This window comes from Pelophylax lessonae, assembly GCF_965119305.1.
Source record: "Pelophylax lessonae genome assembly, chromosome: 2".
Classification (NCBI taxonomy): Eukaryota; Metazoa; Chordata; class Amphibia; order Anura; family Ranidae; genus Pelophylax; species Pelophylax lessonae.
In genome coordinates this window covers 579918535-579942053 of record NC_138769.1, presented here as the reverse complement: position 1 = coordinate 579942053, position 23519 = coordinate 579918535, and the positions used below count along the sequence as shown (strand labels likewise).

The 23519-nt window shown below is 41.3% G+C and overlaps 1 protein-coding gene across 1 annotated transcript in view; it reads left to right on the top strand.

Annotated features, from left to right (window-relative positions):
• The window catches only part of LOC309546720 (uncharacterized protein), a gene marked incomplete at its 3' end in the record, with an annotated part of 75205 nt that extends 51920 nt beyond the window's left edge, over nucleotides 1–23285 (top strand). The window contains exons 9-14 of the mRNA XM_082246423.1: nucleotides 11590–11767; nucleotides 14786–14988; nucleotides 16902–17015; nucleotides 18681–18787; nucleotides 22292–22434; nucleotides 23174–23285. Of these exons, the coding sequence (XP_082102549.1) occupies nucleotides 11590–11767; nucleotides 14786–14988; nucleotides 16902–17015; nucleotides 18681–18787; nucleotides 22292–22434; nucleotides 23174–23285 (857 nt within the window). The remainder of the gene's footprint in view (nucleotides 1–11589; nucleotides 11768–14785; nucleotides 14989–16901; nucleotides 17016–18680; nucleotides 18788–22291; nucleotides 22435–23173) is intronic.
• Nucleotides 23286–23519: the final 234 nt, after the last annotated feature.

The following is a 23519-nucleotide window of genomic DNA, read 5'->3' as shown; positions in this document are numbered from 1 at the left end:
TATCTGGTGCTGCTAACCCCCCATTGTGATTTGTCTTTACTAAGTATGGTGTACTGTAACCTTGGCTTCTTTCCCTGCCAAAATAAACTTTAATATCATTGTTTTAACTATTTTAAAATATGTCTGTGGGATAGCTATTGGTAACATTTGATATTTATATAAGATTTCGGGGAGAATTACCATCTTGACCATATTTATTCGGCCGAACCATGAGAGTGGCCGTGGTAATATTTTTTTAATATCTGCTTTTATCTCATTAAGTAGGGGGATGAAGTTGGTGTGGTATAAGCTCTTTGTCGGAGAGACTAGTTTTAGTCCTAAGTATTTTAATTCTGACTTTGCCCATATAAACTGAAATTCCTTCTGCAAAGCTAGCTCTTCTCTCTTACTGAACCCAATGTTCAAAACTTCTGATTTTATTGGGTTGATCGTAAGGTTTGAAAGTTCCCCATATTTTTTTTAGTTCTTTTATTATGTTTGGAGGTGTTTTTCTAGGGTTAGTGATGTAGAGCAGAACATCATCAGCATATGCTGCTACCTTGTGTTCCTCATCACCCACTTTTACTCCCCTTATATCTTTGCTATTCTGTATGGTGGCAAGTAAAGGTTCCAGCGACAGGACAAACAACAGGGGCGAAGCCGGCACCCCGTCTCGTCCCGTTATACACTCCTGAAAGAAGGTGAGAGATTTCCATTTACTATTACCAATGCTGTCGGATCCCTATACAGTGCTTTTATCCATTGGTTTATCCTAGGGCCAATACCCAGGTCTTCTATTGTTTCTAGCATGAAGCCCTAATCTACCCTGTCAAATGTTTTTTCCGCATCTATTGACAGTAGTAGTTCTGGGACCCTAATGCCTCTAGATTTATGTAATAGGAGTAACGTTCTGTAAGAATATTTAATAATAAATATCTCGCGCTCGTACTTATGTCAGAATATTTATACTGCTCTGAATATAGCAGTGTATTTATTTATGGTTAATAAGCAAAGATCTATGAAAAAGGAGAGTCTTCACCTATTGCCATAAATCAATGTCGTGAATTCTTTTTAATTGATTAATTTCTTTTTAAAAGCATATACCAATCTTAGTGAGTACAGTCTACAGTGTGGAATATACAGTGGGTACGGAAAGTATTCAGACCCTCTTAAATTTTTCACTCTTTGTTATATTGTAGCCATTTGCTAAAATCATTTAGGTTCATTCTTCTTCCTCATGAATGTACACATAGCACCCCATACTGACAGAAAAACACAGAATTGTTGACATTGTTGCAGATTTATTAAAAAAGAAAAACTGAAATATCACATGGTCCTAAGTATTCAGACCCTTTGCTGTGACACTCATATATTTAACTCAGGTGCTTTCCATTTCTTCTGATCATCCTTGAGATGGTTCTACACCTTCATTTGAGTCCAGCTGTGTTTGATTATACTGATTGGACTTGATTAGGAAAGCCACACACCTGTCTATATAAGACCTTCCAGATCACAATGCATGTCAGAGCAAATGAGAATCATGAGGTCAAAGGAACTGCCTGAAGAGCTCAGAGACAGAATTGTGGCAAGGCACAGATCTGGCCAAGGTTACAAAAAGATTTCTGCTGCACTTAAGGTTCCTAAGAGCACAGTGGCCTCCATAATCCTCAAATGGAAGACGTTTGGGACGACCAGAACCCTTCCTAGAGCTGGCCGTCCGGCCAAACTGATCTATCGGGGGAGAAGAGCCTTGGTGAGAGAGGTAAAGAAGAACCCAAAGATAACTGTGGCTGAGCTCCAGAGATGCAGCCAGGAGATGGGAGAAAGTTGTAGAAAGTCAACCATCACTGCAGCCCTCCACCAGTTGGGGCTTTATGGCAGAGTGGCCCGACGGAAGCCTTTTCTCAGTGTAAGACACATGAAAGCCCGCATGGAGTTTGTTTAAAAACACCTGAAGGACTCCAAGATGGTGAGAAATAAGATTCTCTGGTCTGATGAGACCAAAATAGAACTTTTTGTCCGTAATTCTAAGCGGTATGTGTGGAGAAAACCAGGCACTGCTCATCACCTGTCCAATACAGTCCCAACAGTGAAGCATGGTGGTGGCAGCATCATGCTGTGGGGGTGTTTTTTAGCTGCAGGGACAGGACGACTGGTTGCAATCGAGGGAAAGATGAATGCGGCCAAGTACAGGGATATCCTGGACAAAAACCTTCTCCAGAGTGTTCTGGACCTCAGACTGGGCCGAAGGTTTACCTTCCAACAAGACAATGACCCTAAGCACACAGCTAAAATAACGAAGGAGTGGCTTCACAACAACTCCGTGACTGTTCTTGAATGGCCCAGCCAGAGCCCTGACTTAAACCCAATTGAGCATCTCTGGAGAGACCTAAAAATGGCTGTCCACCAACATTTACCATCCAACCTGACAGAACTGGAGAGGATCTGCAAGGAGGAATGGCAGAGGATCCCCAAATCCAGGTGTGAAAGACTTGTTGCATCTTTCCCAAAAAGACTCCTGGCTGTATTAGATCAAAAGGGGGCTTCTACTAAATACTGAGCAAAGGGTCTGAATACTTAGGACCATGTGATATTTCAGTTTTTCTTTTTTAATAAATCTGCAACAATGTCAACAATTCTGTGTTTTTCTGTCAGTATGGGGTGCTATGTGTACATTCATGAGGAAGAAGAATGAACCTAAATGATTTTAGCAAATGGCTGCAATATAACAAAGAGTGAAAAATTTAAGGGGGTCTGAATACTTTCCGTACCCACTGTATATAAAAATATTTATTCTCAAGACATGCAAACACAATATATGATCAAACAAGAAATGACACATAAAGATAACTTCTACATAAAAATGCTAACTTCAAATAATCAATGCAATGTGATGTTTAGCTCAATAATGAAAGTGAAACTGAAACAAAGTGAAACAAAACAAAGTGAAAGTGAAACCAAAGTAAAAGCAGGATTACCATTTCTTCCCAGGTATAGTATAAGCCATAAATTAATGTTCTATATAAACAGACTACAATGGTCTGCGAATCACACGGCCCAAAGTCATTCCACTGCAGAAGGAATGAGAATAAGCCATGCAAAACGGAAGACTTAAAATTGCAAATAATGCACTTAATCTGATATTAATAATAATGTATAAAAACAAAAATCAGCTTTTTAGAGAAAAATCTACCATGGCTTATACGGCTGGGATTGTAATCTCATTACCCTTTAAATATGCAATATAAAACATATAAGGAAGGAATAAACAATTGTTGAATAAAATCAAATAACATAGCAAGGCATAATTACCACACTTAAGATAGCCGCTAGCTTCAAATCGTTACCAGAGTCCTAAGATGGATGCCTTTCTTAAGATGGTGGATTCCCTTCAAGTTTCAGATGAATGATGGACCAGGAAGTATGTCTGGATGAGTCTATTGAAAAATGTAATAGCGTGTGTGGTGTAAGTGTGAGGTGTGTTGTCAGTAGTGTAATGTGTGTCATGTCTCATCTGGGTTGGTCTTTTATATGGTAAGAACAAAGAGCTATAAAAATTACCATAAGTAAAACCCAGAGGGATGAAACATTATCCCAATTGGTCGGGATATTCTATACCTAAACTGGTGAGATCATAGACACCTCTTTTGATAATTAACCCCATACTTGGATAATAAAGTTAAATGATTTCTCTAAATGTGAGATTAATCATATAACACAACATAAAACTTTGTCTAGACTCCCAGTACATACATAAATGTCCACCTGTATTTCCATTATTCACCTGGGCAAGTAATGCCATTCCAATAATTATATTATTTAACACAATATAATATTTTTATATTGGAATATCTCAAATTATCTCAAGACTGCGCCTGGTATTTCGCCTCCAGAGGGCAGTATCGTACCGTTCATTAGATTTTGTATTTAACATAATTTGAAACAATTACCCATCATGTTCTTATCTGATGACCTCTCTGACCTCTGGCTAGTGAATAGCCATTACTTATTTGGATTCTGACATTACTGTCAGGCATCCAGACTAGGATAGGAAGATCTATAGTGTCATAAAAACTTACACCAGACCTACACACAAACTTCTCTGAAATGAGGTAATTAGTAACGAGATACACATGTCCTACACTTAAACATAATGTATTCTAAGAAAGATTACTATTGTAAGAATATAAACCCAAAATGTGATATAACATTCCTAAATATATATGTATATGCCTTACATAATATAATGACATAATTATGGCTAATATCTTCTCACATATGATAATGTATCTATAAAAACTTATATGGTTCATCTTTAAATGTCTGCTAGAATATACTGGGGTATTGTCCATTGTTATATACTTATAGACAAACTGAGATATCCCCCCTTAACATAGCGTCAGACTGACTAAGTTTTATCTGATCAAGATGTCTTCACAGTTCTTATCCCATTGTCTTTCCATTCTCTACCCTGAATGAATCCAGTCTGATCAGCATGAATCCATTTGGGCATTAAGTCTTTTAGTCTTGTTGCCAACACTTTTGCCTATAATTTTGTGTCAGGATTTAATAACGCTATTGGCCTATAACTAGAGCACAAGGTTGCATCTTTTCCTTCTTTTTGTTTTACTGTTACAAATGCTTGTAATGATTCTGCTCTTGTTTCCTTTCCTTCTTCTATCCCATTCATATATTTACATAGTTTTGGGACTAATATTTCCTTGAACATCCTATAATAATGGATCCTAAATCCGTCAGGACCGGGGCTTTTTCCTGTCGCTGAATTTTTTAGTGCCCTCATTATCTCCTCAAGTGATATTGGTGCTTCTAACACTTGCAGTTTTTCTATTGAGATTCTACGTCATTTTGCTTCCTTTATGTATTTTTGTATCTTTTGATTTATTTTTTTTCCTATTTCTTTCTTTCTAGAATGGCTGGGACCCAAAAAAGCCAGTGGTGTACGTGTCCCTGGGGTGGCAGCCCGGGGTGCCGTAATTCTCATTGGTGAGGTGCAGTTCACTTTTGAGTTTTTGGCACCTAGGTCACTGCACCACTACACACTTTTTTCGCACCTGCCTCTTGGGACGGGCCTTTTGGCCAGCACCAGAGGAATTTTTTATTCCTGGTCGGGGGGCCTGTCAAGGTCTTGCACTTTGACACTACCCAGCACTTCTCCACTTCCCCTTCCCCACTCTTTTTTCTTTGTTGTGTGTTCACGTTTGTCCCTTTTTTGTTGATCACTGGCACGATTAGTATGGCGTAGGTCCTCGGGCCTGCCCTGAACGTCTTGGGAGGGGGTGGATATGGCCTTCTGGCTTAGTTTGCCCTCTCTCATGGGGTCTCCCTTCGGGGGAGCCCCACCAAGTACTTGGGGTGGGCTGTTTCAGCAGTCCCCCACGGGGTCTGCCTGGCTTCGGCTGGGCAGGCCATAGTGAGTACCTCAGTCCCCGTCAGGAGCCTTGCGCCCCGGGGGATCAGGGTTAAGGCCCTTCCTCCTCGGAGGAGGGCTATGTGTACGCCTTGTGCACTTTTTGTGTGTCTCACGTTTTGCGTGTATGCACTTTTTTATGCACCGGGTGTAAGTCTTTTGAGTGTGTTTCACACACCATGGGAAAAGAAAAAAATTCTTTCTTTCTAGATCCTTTTTGCCTCGCTGTTTTCCCTCTCATGTTTGTAATTCTTACTGTCCCTCTTGATCGCAGCCCTCTACATTGTTTCCTCTGAAACCCCATGTGGGAGAAAATAACATTTACTGATATCATCTGCCAGTTCTTATTTGGGCACAGTCAACATCAAACAATACTAGTCTGAACAGTCCACAAATTCAAGAGGTTCAGCAGGTACAGAAAAGTTGAATGAAAGAAAAAAGAGAGAGAGAAAAAAAAAAAAACCTCACCACTCGCCTTATCTAGGCTGGGATTTGTAGAGGAGCTTTTCGATATTTTGTCAGTATTGTCAGCTTAACCAGCTATAGGGGGGTCAGCTTTTCATCCTGGAAGGTTGTTTTCTGTCTGGGAAGACTCCACGAGGGCTCTGCAAAAACTCTTTTGGTGCGGCTGGTGGATTTTCCCCTTTATGATTCTTTCTCCCTCAGCTGGAGCGGCACCGATACATGCCAACACCTCTGCACCTTGAGCTCCGTCTCCGTCCCTTCCAACCCAGAGCCCCCGGCAAGTCCCTCCACTCAGTGGCGTAGCGTGGGGGGTGCAGGGGGGGGGGGGGGCGGCCGCACCGGGCGCAACATCTGGGGGGGGCGCATCCATTTGAAGTTCAGTTGTCACTCACAGTCTCACACTCTGTCATAGGCTGCTGCCGCTGCCCGCCCACACTCACAGCTCTCTGCCCCTGGCCAGGCTGGCTCACTCACTCTCACTGGCTGTGCGCAGCTCGGCTCCCGATCCGCCCACTGTGGAGGGGGGGGTTTGGAGAGACAGTCCCTGCACGCCTGGCTTATCTGGGAGGGGGAGGGACTAAGGTGCAGCGGCCGCCCAGTGCAGCACTGAGCACGGGACTGGAGAGGAGAGAACCACCAGACCAGGCAGAAGCAGATGAAGTCGGCAGCGGCGGCAGGTGAGAGGCCAGAGAGGAGGGAGCCGACGTCAGACGGTGCTGCAGGACGGGGAAAACCTAGGAGGAGAGGAGAAAACCTAGCCTGCTGTAATTGGGTCCGGGACAGGTGAAAAAAAAGGTAGGAGTCAGGACTGGACTGGAGTAGTACTGGGCTGGCTGTGCCTGTGCTAGTAGTGACTGACTGAGACTGACTGAGTGTGTGAGAAGAACACTGAATAGTATGAACTATATGTGGTGGACGTGGACATAAAAGGCACAGAAGAGTGTATTTTGGAGCCATATGATTATGTAGCGCTACTCATAGAGGATCCTCAGAGGGGATCTATGGGGAACCTGGCCTGCTGTAAGGGGGGAGATCTAAATGGGGGACGGGACCTCACCTCACCCTGGCCTGCTGTAAGGGGGATCTATATGGGGGACATGATCCCCCATATAGATCCCCCTTACAGCAGACCAGGGTGAAGTTAGGTCACTCTGGGGTCCCCCATATAGATCCCCCCCTACAGCAGGCCAAGGTCCGGACCTCACCTCACCCTGGCCTGCTGTAAGGGGGGAGATCTATATGGGGGACCTGCCCTGGCCTGCTCTAAAGGGGGATCTATAGGGACCCTGCTCTAAAGGGGATCTATGCCATAGATCCCCCTTTAGAGCAGGATCCCCATAGATCCCCTTTAGAGCAGGCCAGGGTCCCCATAGATCCCCCTTTAGAGCAGGATCCCCATAGATCCCCTTTAGAGGAGGCCAGGGTCCCCATAGATCCCCTTTAGAGCAGGCCAGGGTCCCCATAGATCCCCCTTTAGAGCAGGATCCCCATAGATCCCCTTTAGAGGAGGCCAGGGTCCCCATAGATCCCCTTTAGAGCAGGCCAGGGTCCCCATAGATCCCCCTTTAGAGCAGGATGCCCATAGATTCCCCACTTTAGAGAAATGTCCCCATAGATTATATGGGGACCCTGCTCTAAAAGGTGATCTATGGGGACCCTTCTCTAAAGGAGGTTCTATGGGGGACCCTGCTCTAAAAGGTGATCTATGGGGACCCTTCTCTAAAGGAGGTTCTATGGGAGACCCTGCTCTAAAGAGGGATCTATGGGGATCCTGGCCTGCTCTATAGGGGGGATCTATGGGGGACCCTGCCCTAAAGTAGGATCTTTGGGGACCCTTCTGTAAAGGGGGATCTATAAGGACCCTGCTCTAAAGGGGGATCTATGGGGACCCTGCTCTAAATGGGATCTATGGTATACATTGATAATTGTTTATTTAATAAAAATGTTTTAATACCACTTAGACCCCGTTCACACTGGGGCGACCTGTCAGGCGACCTGGTCGCCTGACAGGTCGCCTTCCATAGAGAAGCTGCGGACCCGTTTTAATAGGAGCGACACAAGTCGCTCCGACTTAGAAAAAGGGTCCGGAGCTTCTTTGGGGCGACCCGGAGCGACCTGCATTGACTTCAATGTTATGAAGTCCGTGCCGGCCGTTCCGAGGTCGCGGTGCGAGCAGCGCACCGTGACTTGTGAGGTCGCCCCGGCAAGTAGCGTCGCCCCAGTGTGAACGGGGTCTAATTGCATCAGTATTTTCATAACAAACAATACATGTGCTTAGGGGGTAAGGGTTTCTTTAACTAATCTAGTGGAAGAGACTCGAGTGCTAAAATCCCACGGGTTAGGGGGCGCAAATTATTTGCCTTGCCCCGGGTGCTGACAACCCACGCTACGCCACTGCCTCCACTCTCCCTCCGATCTGTCAGTACTCTCCTATGTTTTCACGGATGCCTCCTAATGGTTTTGGCAGCTTTCAGTCGCTCTCAGCCACTCTCGGGCACCTCCGTCACTGGCCGCATCACCGGTCAGGGTCCCCTGAGTGTCTCCAAACTCAGTCCAGGTACTTTCGGGAACTTTCAGCTTCCTCCGCCTCTGGCCAAAGTCCCCCAAATGCCTCTAGGCACTGTTAGGGTCTCCTCGGCTACTCTCAGCTTCTTCCGTCTCCAGCTGCGTAGCAGAGGTATCCTGAGCACCCGAGACCCCACATGGACGCCGGATCTCCACCTGTTAAACCTGTCAAGCTCCGTCAATCCAAAACCAGACCAGACCAGTACGGAAGTCCAGGTCCTCAGACACAAGGGGAAAAGGAGCAAGATTGCTGGGCTATATTGAGGGTGGGATGGAAGAGGGATCACTGATCTAAAACTTCAATGTGTGTATGGCTGCCTGGAGCTCCGAACTCTAACCCCTCAAGCAAGGAAAGATCAATGTTTTACTTTTAAATTGAATTACTCTCTGTTCAGATACATTGCAAATAGAGTGGATAGGATTAAACACTAATATATTTGATTTTTTATATCCTATGACTAGACTCTATATGGAGTAATATGATTTCACAAGTGCTACAGTGTCAACCTATCCAATATTTGTACAAAACACTTGTGGTAAACCGAGAGCCATCTCTTATGTTATTGTTAAACATATGTTACATATTATGGGAATATTTACTATAGGGTGTGAATTTACCACCAACCTAGCAAGTGTGCATTTACCACTAAGACCATCTGGGGTTTCTAAATTGATTTTAAAGTTTTTTAATTAAAATAAAATAACAGGCTATCATTACATGCTCTGTGCAGCAATATTGCACAGAGTTGGTCCCTTAACTTTTTTGGATAGTCCCCCACCAGCTCTCTCCTCTCCTTTTCCCTGTGAGTGCCCCCATAGCAATCTGAGTGATATTGGATCACAGCTGTGCTAGGGCACTCACACCCATAGATAGAAACAGAGTGGCTTGGCCATGCCTCCTGCTTCCATCTTCACGAGATTTGTCTGACAGCCGCAGGAGCCAATGGCTCCCGCTGCGCTCAGTGAAGCCTTTGAATCCAGGAGAAGAGAAGAGCAAGACTGCTGGCATGGACAGGGCTAGAATGTGGGAGGTCTCAGGTTAGTGTTTAGGGGTGGTCAGAAAGAGGGGAAGAAGAGCTAGTGGAACTTATATACCTAAGGGAGAAATGCACTAAGGTCCCTTTCACACGGGCTCTCTGATCATGTCCACCTGTCAGTTTTTCAGGCGGACCTGATCGGACCCTCCAGTCTCTTCTATGGAGCAGCAGATGTCAGCGGCCACATGTCCGCTGACACCCACCACCATCCAATCAGTTCCTATCTGCCAAAAACAGATGGATGGTGGTCCTTTTCCCCATCTGTCCGGCAGATCAGATGGCATCAGATGGAAACGGACAGGCGGTCTGTTTCCATTAGATTGTCCCATAGAGGAGAGCAGGACTGTATCCATGTCCATTCTGCATAGCAGACACGGACTGTAACCGCCTGTTCAGCGGGAATCAGCAAGGAGATCCCTCGCTGAGCAAGAGGATTCCACTTAACGGAGGTGCCCGTATGAAAGGGCCCTTGTGTAAAAAATGTTTTGCCTTTTGAACCACTTTATGCTAGCCATGCATTGATCAAAATTTGGTTGGTTCAGCAGGGACCGGTTTAATCTTTATCATTTTGTGGCCATCCCTACTAGACAGAAGTCGATCCTTAGATTAACTATTGTCAAACGGACATGCTTGAGAATTTTTATTGATCAGCAGTTGCAGCCAATGATGCACCCATTTTTAGAATGAAAAAAGAGAACACACCTCCCTAATTACAAGCCTTCTTAAAAGCTGAAGTCCAGTTTCTTTTGTTGGAAGGGACAGGTCATTTGCAATGTAAAATAAACCATCTAACTGGGTTGTTCCTCTATAGTTAAAGTCTTTTTTATACAAATAAATATTTAATATAGGGTACATACAACATAATTGTTTCATTACAGATTATTTTTTTTTTTTTAAAGAAGAGAGCACCAGCTGTCCTCAGGATAGAGTTTACCTCAGGAAGCTCTATTACTTCATTCACAGCCAAGGGCAAAGTGAAGCAGCGGCCTAGCCGTGACTAGCTCTATTCAGCGTTACTCAGCGTTGCTCACCATTATACAGCATTAACCAGCGCTATTCATCTCTATTTAAGTTGTCCCAGCCTATTGAGCATAGTTCTTTAAGTTGGAATATCCCACTCATTCCCTTTTCCTATCCAAGTTCCAAATATAACCTAAAAACCAATGATACTGGACTGTTTCTTGTCTGCGGTAAAACACATGGAATAATGCCAGACTGTTCTGTTGTTGCTAATGGTAACCCAGGGGAACCCGTAACCAGCAGCTCCTAAGGGCTGTTACATTACCAAAAATAAGAATCCTTGTAGACCTGGTGACTTCTCAGTAGTGCAATTTTGTTATGTTCATCAATAGTGGTCATTCCATAGTCAGCAGTAATTACCTAACCCCAGACCATCCCTCCATAATTTATCAAGTTGTTGCCCTACATCACAGAGCTTCATTTAGAGAGGAAATGCAAGTTGTTCAAATTACTTCTATTAAAGTTGAAACTCCACATTCATATTGCAGTTTCTAAAAAATGTTTTATCTGAGGCCCCAAAATTAAGCTTTAGCCATCCTTGCCACTTTTGTTATCTGGGACAATAAGGACTGTTTTTAAAATATCTGAAGCTTTTAAAGAAAATCATTCATCCACTAAAATTTCACAAACATAAGGACTAAAGCAATGTAAAATAGTAGCATAGTGTATAGACATAAAATTGAGCATTGCCCTCAGACTTGTTTGGAAATCAATTTAACTCATAGGTGTTTAATAATTTCTACACAAGCCTGCTAACTCTTTTGTTCTTTGAAGTGAGAAAATTCTGAATGGCCAGTTCCCATTTGCTACACGCTTAGTAAAATGTTGTACAGGGTGCCAAGCTCCAACTGTTGTATGTATTGTATTTTTTCATGCATACATCTTTAATGTTAGGCTGGCTCAAGTTACAGTACATTGTTTTGAGTGACATCTTGTTGGTGAATAGCCTTGACATAGGAAAAATGTATACTTCTTTGCTGATATTCAATAAGGATAAAAACTTAGATTAGTGAACATGACATTATGTGATAACATTAACATAACAAAAGTTTGAAGTGTGTAAAATAACATTTATGCTTGTTTTATATTTAATAGCAGTAAAAGCTCACTTGAAATCGCAGTTTGCTGTTACTAATGATGAGATTCAGAATCTGGCTGAAGAGCTATATGTAGCTGATATCAATAAAGCTGGCAGTGATGATATTATTCTGAATCTACAGTACAAAGCCAACAGTTCTCGAACCAGCACAGGGACTGACTTTGCCAGCCAAAAGTAAGTTGATATCATTGTGACGCACCATTTGTTTCTTAAATATGCCATATTTCTCTTACCTTGTGGGATCGCCTGATAATCTAAGTGTTTGAGAATCTAAGGGGTTGATTTACTAAAACTGAAGAGTGCAAAATCTGGTGCAGCTGTTCATGGTAATCAATCAGCTTCTAACTTCAGCTTGTTCAATTAAGGCTGGCCATAGACGGTTCCTGCTGAACCAGGCCAAAATTTGAACCATTAATAGGTAGGCTGAATGTACCAAGTTGATTGATGGATCAACTTGTGTATAACCAGCCTCCAGGATTCGCTTGCGATTATCGCAAGCACCTGCTATAGACACTAACTTTAATCACTGTCTTCTCCTGCCAGGGTGGCTTTCCCCACCCGCACCCCTGCCAGGAGAAGACAATTGCTCGGTAGGGGGGATTTCTCCATCAACACTGTCTGTGTAGATGGGGGAATCATGCAAAATTCTTTCCCGCAACCCACGTTTGCAGGAAATAAATTTTCACCGTCTATGGCCTGCCTAAGCTTTGACAATAAAACCTGTAGCCTGGTTTCTATGCAAAACCTTTAGGTGTCTAATCAGAATCATACTTGAGAGGACCACGCCTATGGGGGGTTGATTTACTAAAGGAAAATAGACTGTTCACTTTGGAAGGGAATGTTACTCAGAGCTAAGTGAATGTGATGAAGCTTTGCTGACTCCCATCATCCAGTTATGTGCAACCAAAAATGCTGTTTTTTTTACTTGCATGTGATTGGGTATTCTTTGCCTTAGAGCTTAGTAAATGTGCTCAAGTTTTACTTCGCAAACTTGCTATCTTTCCTCACAAAGTGAACAGCCTATTTGCATTTAATAAATATAACCCAATATATCGAATAGTTACTGTCGTGTTCCTACAAAGATCATATTTGAAAGATCTAGACAGCAAAGATAACTTTATAAGATTGTTTTAGTTTGAAAATTATGATATCACATGAACACATGTCTCCTTGCTCAGCTCTTTCAATATCACTGCCCAGTAGCTAAGTTCAAGATAGTGTGGCTTAGTTTAACACAGGGAGGTTTTCCTGGAAGAGCACAATTGCAGCAAAGAATATAAAGCAGCTTTTTGAGGAGTGATAGACTGTAGCTGGCTATACATTAAGCAATTCTCTTTTCTTCAATCATGTGTTGAAGGATAAAAATCGCTCAATTCACTGAATGTGTTGATGCAGAAATCTCTCCCACTGTGCTATTGTATTCTGACAGCGGTAAAATGTAGTGTACATAAAACATCAGTGCACTTTGTTCAAGTATTGCTCCCCAAATGCAAAATGAGAGCGGCAACAATTGAATACTGTAACAAAACGTGGCTAAGACAGGACATACAGAACATCCATTTGTGAGGAAAAGTTGAGTGTCTAAGACACAAGGGTCCTTTGATCAAGTAAAATGGCAAAAGAACAACATCCAGGCAATCAAGGCAATATCATGCAGTCTGAACCACTGATGTCTTTATGATTCTGTGGCACAAATGGAAGATATTAAAATGAGGCCAGGCCCAAAAAAAAAAAAAAGGGGAAAAATAATATTGACGGCCATGGCCTAAACTGTTCATCCGGAGACTACAGGAGCTCAACAGTGAGGGAGGAAAGCCCGAAAGGGCATTCTGCAACGACAATAGAGGAAGGAGAGAGAGAAAGGGAGAGAAGGAAGGGAAATAGAAGAGGGAGAAGGATGGGTACCCCAGGGGTCTTTAAGCTGTACCACATGGAACTTTTACAATTCTAAAACTCAGGAGGTCATTTGAGAAGGTAGGAAATGGTCTATCCTGGGCTACCAAGTGCGATGGAATTTGTCATACCTGTCTTAAAGGGTTGAGGACATTTTTACCCCTAGGCACAGACAGTACGCAAATATGCGGCCTTTTGGCGGGTGGGCGTTGGCACCGAGCAACCGCAAATTGCATACCAATTAGCTGACATGGCTGTGCCACGAGCGCGCACCCTATGCACTCTCAGCTTCTTGCGATCAGGAGCTTTCCAGGCATGTGATCGGTGTAACAGCCAATCACTGCGGTCACATGATTATAAACCCCGCCTCCTGGCATCTGAAACCTCTTAAAGGGTCAGGAGACGATGGCGCAAATGGGTTAAGACTAGTTAGGTTTTTTTCTGTAATTCTATTTTAAAGTGGACCTTGCAGTAAAATGCAAGATCTGCTCAGCTTGTGAGGACTCCTCCCCCTCTGCTGGGCATGGCTTCACTGTTCTACTGGGAAGATTCCTGGGGAAGGCAGAGCAGGCCAGATTTCAGGAGAAGAAACTTCAGTTCATTGCAAGAGTGTCTTTTCCCAGGAATTTGGCTGCTCAGGCCTCGGCAGGATATTGCCGCAAGGAATTGGATGTCATCGTTGCCTAGGCACTGAGGGAAGAAGATGGCAGTGAGATAGATAAAAATCCTATTTTTTTCTTTACAGGTACAATTTACACCTACTCATTGTAGGTGAGGGTTCAAGGACAATATAAGTAGACCTTGCATTTTAGTGCACCAATGTAAACCCTGAACGTGTGCTGATCAAAAGGTGCTACTTTAGGTCCTTATGCCCCAACACAGTGCAAGCTCTTAGAGTCTTTGTACAGTACAGGTACAGGTTACACTAACTACTGAATATAACTAGATTACCCCATAGAGTAGTGATAGGCTGGCAGCCAAAGTCCATTTATCTTGAAGGAAACAGAACAAGCCACACACATATGTTATAAACATAAACAGCAGACTTTTTTTTCAGTGGATAAAATGTATGTCAATAGTCTGCAAAATCTCAAATTATTAAAGGATAAACTTTTTACAAGCTCTAGGTTGCTGGAGCTTTTCCATAAAAATACTGCTGCTGTATTTAAAAACACTAATCAGTTTAATGCCAGACCTTACTTTGCTGCATATATGTATTCTGTGTATATATTTTGAACCAACAGCATATCATTTTCCTAATTATTCTCCTATTAATTAATTTCTGTATTATAATCTTAGGCTTTTTAGTTATGTGAATGAAAGCAAACTGTTTACTCTCCCAACTTTCACCAATCTTATTGCACTGCTGGATAATTACTTCAAGAACACAGGAAGAGTGGAGTCTGTTACTAGTGAGGAGACCCAAGAGCAAACTGCTTTCATGGAAGCCATGTTCCAAACTTCTGTAATGAGCAAGCTATCCAAATTCCTAATTGATAAAGGTACATTGGAACAATAGTTACAACTGTTAATGGAATACATAAGCTGGGCTACCAAAGTATGGAAAGATTAAACCCTTGCCAGTTTAATTTTTTCTGCCTATTGGGGAAATGTCCCTTAACTTCCTGTCCCAGAGAGGAAATCTCCCAAAGTAAAGGGATTTCTCTTCTTTGACAGTTGTCCCTGGAACAGCTATCCCCATTGATATTCCCCCATTTCTTGATCTGGGGACAACTCTAAAGTTTTGGATTTTCCTTTACTTTTTGTCTCAGCAACAATGTCACAGTACAAAGAGAGGGGTACATCCCCCAATGGGGAGACAGGGTGCAAACAAAACTTTACAGAGGATCCATTCCTTTGATTCTCCATGAAACACTAAGAAAAAAGGTTTTGCCTATATATTTCGCCAATCTTCTCATTATGCTACCATGTGATTGGGAAATCATGCCAGTTTTTCCACAACTGATTATGAGCCATGTAACAAGAAGTCAATATGACATGCAGCACAAATTGCAGACACCTGAACAGCTACAGTCACCATTAATGGTGTGATACATTAGTTGTTAACTAACTGTGGGGACCTGTGAATTATTAATTAAATCATCTTGACATCCATTTTTGATGTGGCCTATAATGAGTTAATAGAAATCTTTAGACATGCAGGAATACAATAATATAATCAGCAAAAGCTATTGGGTGATTTTCTATAGTGGCAGGTTAGAAAACTGAAATATTTATTTTTCCTTTTTCCCAATGGGGATACAGACAGCAATACAAACTTGACAAGGGTTAAACCCTTATTCACTCTATCCAGAGTGGAATGTATCCAAAGCTTTTTTAGTTTTAACTTTTAGTAAGAAGAGCATATCTCTTTTGTCTAGAGATACATTTTAAGCTGTTTACTTTTGAAGAGACAGCAGCTTTAACTTGTTGTTGCAGATTAATATATTAATTAACCATTTGACACTTCAATTGCCTTCACAATGTAGCCTTCCATGTCTGTGCAGTCCCATGCAGGGGAGCCTATATAGAATGTGCACAACTCAACAAGGATGAAACTCACAATGGACTTTGCTGTGCTTTGGCAGTGGATTGAGGTGGCTATAAAGTGTGAGGATGCTGAAGTTAATGTTGCTAACCTTGTAAAGTGGACTTGTTACGTTGCCCAAAATTGTCAAAGTACAGATTTTATGTAAAGGTACACTCTAGACAAAGAATAAAGATTTAGCCTTGAGTTGCAAACAGGATCACAGTTTACTTCAGTTTTTCACCCAAGTATAGCCAGAGCCAAATGCTTGAAAACATTACCAGTTCATAGAATTGCTCTTGAATATTGTCTTTTTGTCCACAAAATCCACTTAGAGACAGTTACATCTTTTTGAGTTCTGTTATATACATTTACAAGCAAGCTTTTGTTATTGGTCTTTCATAGTTTTATGTATGTATATGTTATTGGGTGATTAGGTGACTAGTAGGTCAGTTACTAGTGACTAGTCAGTTCATAAACACAATTTTTCTTTTTCATTGCTTTTTAACTAATGGAAAGCACACTACATTTCAAACAGATAATTTTACCATGTACGGAATTGATGTGTTACATTGGGTTGCTCACCCTTTATAATAACAATCTCAATAGCATTGATGTGGAATTCCACTTATATCATTTTAATGGATTTTACATTTCCCAGCATTCTCAAAGCCCACTCCGGAAAATGACAATATTCCTTATTGTCATTAAGGGGCAACACAGACATTTCCTACTTAGGTAACTAATGCTTTATTTAGCATAAATGGGTAAAACTATTAGAGAAGTGACATCAATGCCAAATTAATAAAATTTTTTCGTCTTCTTTCACCTTCCAAACCTGTATTTTATGAGAATGTTTTTAACATGTAACACTGTCTTTCCTAATAGGCTATTATACCTCAATGGAAAGCTTTGAGCTTGATTTAAGGGAAATGTGGTTTGGACTATACACTCGTAAAAATGGCTCCTTAGACTCTTCAGGCTTTGAGCATGTGTTCCATGGTAAGAAAAATGCTCCATTTACATTACAAGTTGTGAAGTCACAATGGATTCCTTTATATTCTATATGTTGTGATCTGGCCGCAAAAGAGATTACCATAGTAGTGTATTCATCACTAGCAGACGCATAAGGGATCTTTGTTAGCATTCTGTCTCAGCACCCTGCAGTGCCCTAAAGACAAAATATTCCCTATTTTAAAGGATGACGTCTTCTTGGTGAACTGAATGATGGAGGTCATTGTATCAAAAATAAAACTAAAACAATGTGAATATTAACTTAAAATCATGTTAGCTCATGCATTCATAAAATTCCAAAAAGACAAATATTCTCATTGCAAATGTTTTTGCTTAGGGCTCACTACAGTTCAAATACAGAGATTTAGCTGCAGGTATATGATAGACAGTTGTTGAATAACAATACCTTGCATGCCCTTTGATATAGAGCAGGGGTATTGAATTAAAATTTACAAAGGTCCAGTCAGTAAAATATTCTTCCATCAGAGGTCCGAATCGCATGTTTGTGCAATGACCGCCCTGTATCCTCGCAACCAATCACCTGCTTGTTAACTTGGATAGCCCCTGCCCTCTGTCTATAGCTTTCCTGCCTCCAGCTGTTGGCTCTGTGAGACTGGCAGTGGTGATGGCTGTGGGCAGAACGACTCTAAAGGGTGGGACTGCAGGGGTCCGGATGAGACATTAACTGGGTCCGGATCCGGACCGCGGTTCACCATTTAGTGATGCCTGATATAGAGCTTTGTACTGTATGCATGAGGTAGCACTTGACCTGGTCTGTGGTGGCTACGTCAGTTGCCGCTCAGCTCACGGAGGGTCCTTAGAATGGGTCCCTTGCACCTGCAGTGGCAAATCTTTTGTTGCCCTTGTTTAATGTCATATACCAATAAAGTGATCATTGTTACCACACCAGCTGAAGTTTCCGGGACTTTCTGAGCAGGCCTAATAATAGGACATTTACATTTGTTAATAAATACATTTTTAAATGTTGTTTTGTTAGAAAAGGGAATATGACAGAGCTTAGTAGCACAAGCTGAAATTTTCACATACAAGCAGGGCCGCTGATAAGGCAGTACAACTGGTCCTGTTGTACTAGGCCCAGGCCTCATCAGTTGAACAGGGGGTCCAGGGCAGCTGTATTGTTTATTTCTGCCTAAGTGAATAAATGGATTTTTACTAGATAAGACCCCAGCTACTACTTGCTTACCAGGGCCTAAATTACATTTCCCTGGGCCCCATCAGGCCAACAGAGGGGCCCAGGAGGTGGGAGCAGAGGAGGGACATTTTTATTTTATTTTCAGGGTGTAGGCAGATAAAGTCAGTGCCACTGTTTTGCTGCACCCTAGGGAGGTGAGGGGAGCGTAGGCGGGCTTGGGTGGGGGGCATCTGGAAGGCTGTACAGGGCCCCTGGTTTCTAATAGCAGCCCTGCATACAAGTGAAGGAATCAAAGCAGTGACTCCCTCCTTTATCCTTCCCTTTCCTCCATGTTTAAGGTTTTAATAAAAGACACAGTGCCTGAAAGGAAATCACATCTGCTGTGCTGTTTTTTTTTACAATTGAATGCTCTGAGACGTATGCGCCATGCATTAAATATTTATTTTTAAAACAAAGACTGTGTAGAATAAAATACAAGTTAGAGTTGTTTGTTTTTGCAGGTGAAATTCATAAAAGAAAGATCTCTGGATTCCATAGTTGGGTGCAGCTCTACCTGTTGGAGAAGGCTGGTGAAATTAATTACTTGAGCTACAGCACAGATGGACCAGTAAGTTGGCTAACTGGTGACAGGTGGACAGAAGCATCTCTTCTAGTAGAGCAGAGTTTAGATAAAAAGTGAATGAGACACAAACTCTCTATAGCATGCTATTGCCACAACCCTATTATACACGAAAAAGGGGGGGGGGAGAAAACCACGCAATAGGGTGGGGTCTCTCACACCCTCAAAATATTTTGGGACTTTATAGGCAACTAGCAATTGCTGATCTCAGTGAGAAGAAATGTAACAATCATTTGATAAAAAATATCATTTTAATTAATACAGACATACAAAGATACAACAATAGACATGTGTTTAATAAAACATAATCAATACATACACATAAATCGTAGGACAAGCTCCTACACCACTGGAACCCCAATGCCTCTGAAACCAAGGCGATTCATATAAATACATGGTAGGTCATGATGAATCATGATAAATTATTATAATAAAATGTAGGGTTCACTCGTGGTAGATATGGAATCGTGACGCGTTTCGCTTAGTCGCTTCCTCAGACGATTCCTAAAGAGTTGTCTCAAGAACAATCAATTTAAGTTACCCCATCAGTCGAAGTAGGGTGTCCAATTTGAATGCATATGTATCTTGTATGGCTCCACCAATATGTCTTTTATTAAGCCCCCAGATAGATCACTGATGATCCCAAAACTTGGTCATAGGACTCATCTACTTATTGCAGAGGGGTCGGGTTGTCCACGGCTCCCTTCAACATAAATCGTAGGAGAAGCTCCTACACCACTGGAACCCCAATGCCTCTGAAACCAAGGCGATTCATATAAATACATGGCAGGTCATGATGAATCATGATAAATTATTATAATAAAATGTAGGGTTCACTCGTGGTAGATATGGAATCGCGACGCATTTCGCTTAGTCACTTCCTCAGACGATTCCTAAAGAGTTGTCTCAAGAACGATCAATTTAAGTTACCCCATCAGTCGAAGTAGGGTGTCCAATTTGAATGCATACGTATCTTGTATGGCTCCACCAATATGTCTTTTATTAAGCCCCCAGATAGATCACTGATGATCCCAAAACTTGGTCATAGGACTCATCTACTTATTGCAGAGGGGTCGCGTTGTCCACGGCTCCCTTCACTTTCAAACAAATGCCTACAGAGCATAAAACAGAAGAAAAGATCCCGGTCCTGTGTGGAAAACCATCAGCCTCTCCTCGGGAAGCTCACCCTGTCCCTGAGACTATCGGTTAATAAATGTTGTACATTGCAACTGCATTATGCTTGTCTTTTTGCCTGTGGTTTGGGGTTTTGTTTGTCATTTTTTGTCAAATGTTTTTATCTAATAATGCCCAGAGCGATGGTCAAAGTACATTAACATACAAATACACATTGTCATTTAATTATCTGTTTGTGTGAAAAGCAAATTCTTGTTTATTTATTTCATCTACACATGATTTGGCATTCAAAGTGAATACAAATGAGCTTTTTACATTATTGGACAATTGAAGTGAGTATTCACACAATCATAAGTGAATCATTTCAGCTGCTTTAGTAGATCAGCCTGTGAACTCAAATACATTTCAAGGTTGTATTAATAGGGGGTTATCAATGTTTTCGGTTTTTTGGTTTAAAAAACAACCATAGATCAAGGCTCCTTCCTCCCTAAAACACTTCAATTTCTGTACAAACTAGCACTGTAGGAAGATAGGGATTTGGCTAAGCTAATATTCTGAGATAGTGCAGCAAAATAATCAACTTTTGAAAATATTTTAATTTTATCCATAACATATATTATTTAATTACTGCTCCCAGTTGTGCATATCCTTTTTTGCTTGGTGCTATGGGGGTCATTTTTTCACAGTCATCAGTTTACAGTAGACTGTAAGCTATGTAACTATAACATTTCAAATCTCATTGACTCTACTGAAAATAGCTGTCACTTGTTATTTTATTTAACCACTTTAAGACCGGAAGATTTGACCCCCTTCCTGACCAGGCCCTATTTTGCGATTCGGCACTGCGTTATTTTAACGGACAATTGCACGGACATGCAATGCTGTACCCAAATAAAATTTACGGCTTTTTTTCCCTCACAAACAGAGCTTTCTTTTGGTGGTATTTGATCACCTGTGTGATTTTTATTTTTTGCGCTATAAACAAAAAAATAGCGACAATTTCGAAAAAAAACAATATTTTTCACGGTCTGCTATACAGTATAACATTCCCAAAAAAAAAAAATTAAAAATCAAAATTTTTTAATATTTTAGGCCAATTTGTTTTGTTTTCTGCTACATATTTTTGGCATATTTTGATTGGTTTGCGCAAAAGTTATCGCGTTTACTAACTACGGGAAAGATTTATGTCATATTTATTATTTTTTTTTTTTACTAGTAATGACGGCGATCTGCGATTTTTTGCTGGACTGCGACATTGCGGTGGACAGATCGGACCCCTAACTGACATTTTTGACACTTTTAGGGGGACCAGTGACATTACTACAGTAATCAGTGCTAAACATATGCACTGTTACTGTAATAATGACACTGGCAGGGAAGGGGTTAACCCTATGGGTGATCAAAGGGTTAAATGTGAGCCTCATGTTTACTGACGTGTGGGGGGTTCTGTGACACAGACAGAGATCGCAGGTTCTATGCTGAATCCTGTGATCTCTCCCTGTCTGTCACTGAGAAGACCCGATTACTTTGTTTACATAAGCAGGCGGGTCTTCTCACACTTTCCCCGACGATCAGGGAAGGGAGGCGGAAATCGCCCCCTCTCCTCCTCCGGCCTGACTCCCGCTGTGTCTAAACGTAGGTCTACGTTGCTGGACCCAGGGGAGCTGCACTGCCGCAGTAGGATTACTGTCGGCAGTCGGCAAGTGGTTAAACAGACATTTTTATACATTTTTATTTATATTCTTTTTTTTTTTTTTTTGTGAATTGAGCCTTGTGTCTATACAATAGTTTCTACCTGACCACAAATAAAAAATGTGAAGATTCTCAACAGACTACAGGAGAAAATTTAAGACCAGTTTTAATAGTAGTAGAATAGTACAGATAATTAATATTATTTACAAAAATGTATAAAAAGAATAGACCCCCATATAACCCAAAAATTCGACCATGGTATGCCTGAGGAGTCATTTGCTTCCTATATATTGGATGTTGTGTACATTTTAAAGAGATAAGAACCTGAGCTGTTATATTTTCTGTCAGGTCCATCTCATGGTCTCATCCTACTGCTGCTTGTAAAGCATGACAGTTACTAACTTGGCATGTAGTTAGCAGAAAATCCACTATGTGGTGACATTTCTACATAGATGAATATAAATAACGATGCATGAAAAAAGGAAGAAATGTCAGTAGAGGTTGTTAGAAAATATATTTATGTAAAATGGATATCTATTTGTTGAACAATTATGCAAAATTTTGAAAGCGATGGAATTAAAGCACTTAGGAAAATCATTAGAATGCATGGTTCTATGTAAAACTAACAAAATAAATTACATTTGTGTTAATTTCATTTTTCTTTAGTGGACAAATTACCCTGATGTGTATTCATTCCAGTTTAAATGGTCCACCTATTTGAAGTCACTCGGATCTTTCTTTATGGGATCTAGTCCTGAGTTTGATATAGCAATGTACACACTGTGCTATGTAACTCGTCCTAACAAGAGGTAAGTATTTTGTGTTTCTGATATGCGCTTGGCTACTACAGTACAGGTATTTACCTTTAAAAGCATGTGTCAAGAAGCTTTGGGTTGGTGTGGGTGGCATCAGTATCACATCAATTTGAGATGCTTCTGAGATCAGTATTGACTGACAGGTGCATTTGATCCTAAGTTGACCTCCTTTTGACTTGCATTTGACCTGCTTCAAAGGGGTTCTAGATTTCCATAGACTTGTATGTTGACACAGGTCCCAAATGTATGTCCAACCAATGTTTTGGGGGTTGGAAAATAGTGAGGAGGTATTAGAATCTCTGCCAAATTTTTACTTTACTTCAGAAGTGTGGGAAGAGGCAACAGTATATATATATATTTTTAGTAGAGTAGGGGAAGGCTAGAACCCCTGACAGATTTTTTTTTGTTTATGTCTTTTTTAGAGATTTTTCCCTCACTTCATGCCAGGTAGTATCATTGTCACCGGTGATGTACATGAGGGAAAATGTCTCCAAAGATAGAGTAGGGAAGAAGTAAAAACCTGAAAGGAGTTCTAATCCTCCCCCACCCTATCCAAAACTCAAAAAAACACAGCTGTAGCAGGACCTGCTTTTTAACCATGGAAGCTAACCTCATTACATATGGTGCTATTTGTGTTAGCAGTCATGTACAAACTTTTCATAGACGTACCAACCTTTATTCATCCAAGGCTTGTTTGCATTTTATAACTTTTACTTTTTTGTTTGTCTTGAAGGTGTATGGTCAGATTTAATGGTCATTCTGCGACAATCCAAACTTACACTTGGACTAAATCATCCTATGGAAATGGAAAAAGATATGTAGCATCCTCTTATCCTGCTGTCTAGACAAAATGCTGCAATTTTACACCTTACAAATAAACATTGATTCTCACATTTGTCTGTTCTATATTTTTCCAATGCTAAATTTGAGTAAAATATTTTCATAGTAACTAATAAAACTTAGGGAGAAACGGCCATTATCCAAGCCCTGCTGCTTCCTCCTCCTGCAGAATGACTGCTTAAAGTGGAATTTCACCCTAAGGGCCCTTTCATACACGGAGTCCGTCAGGTGTACTCCGT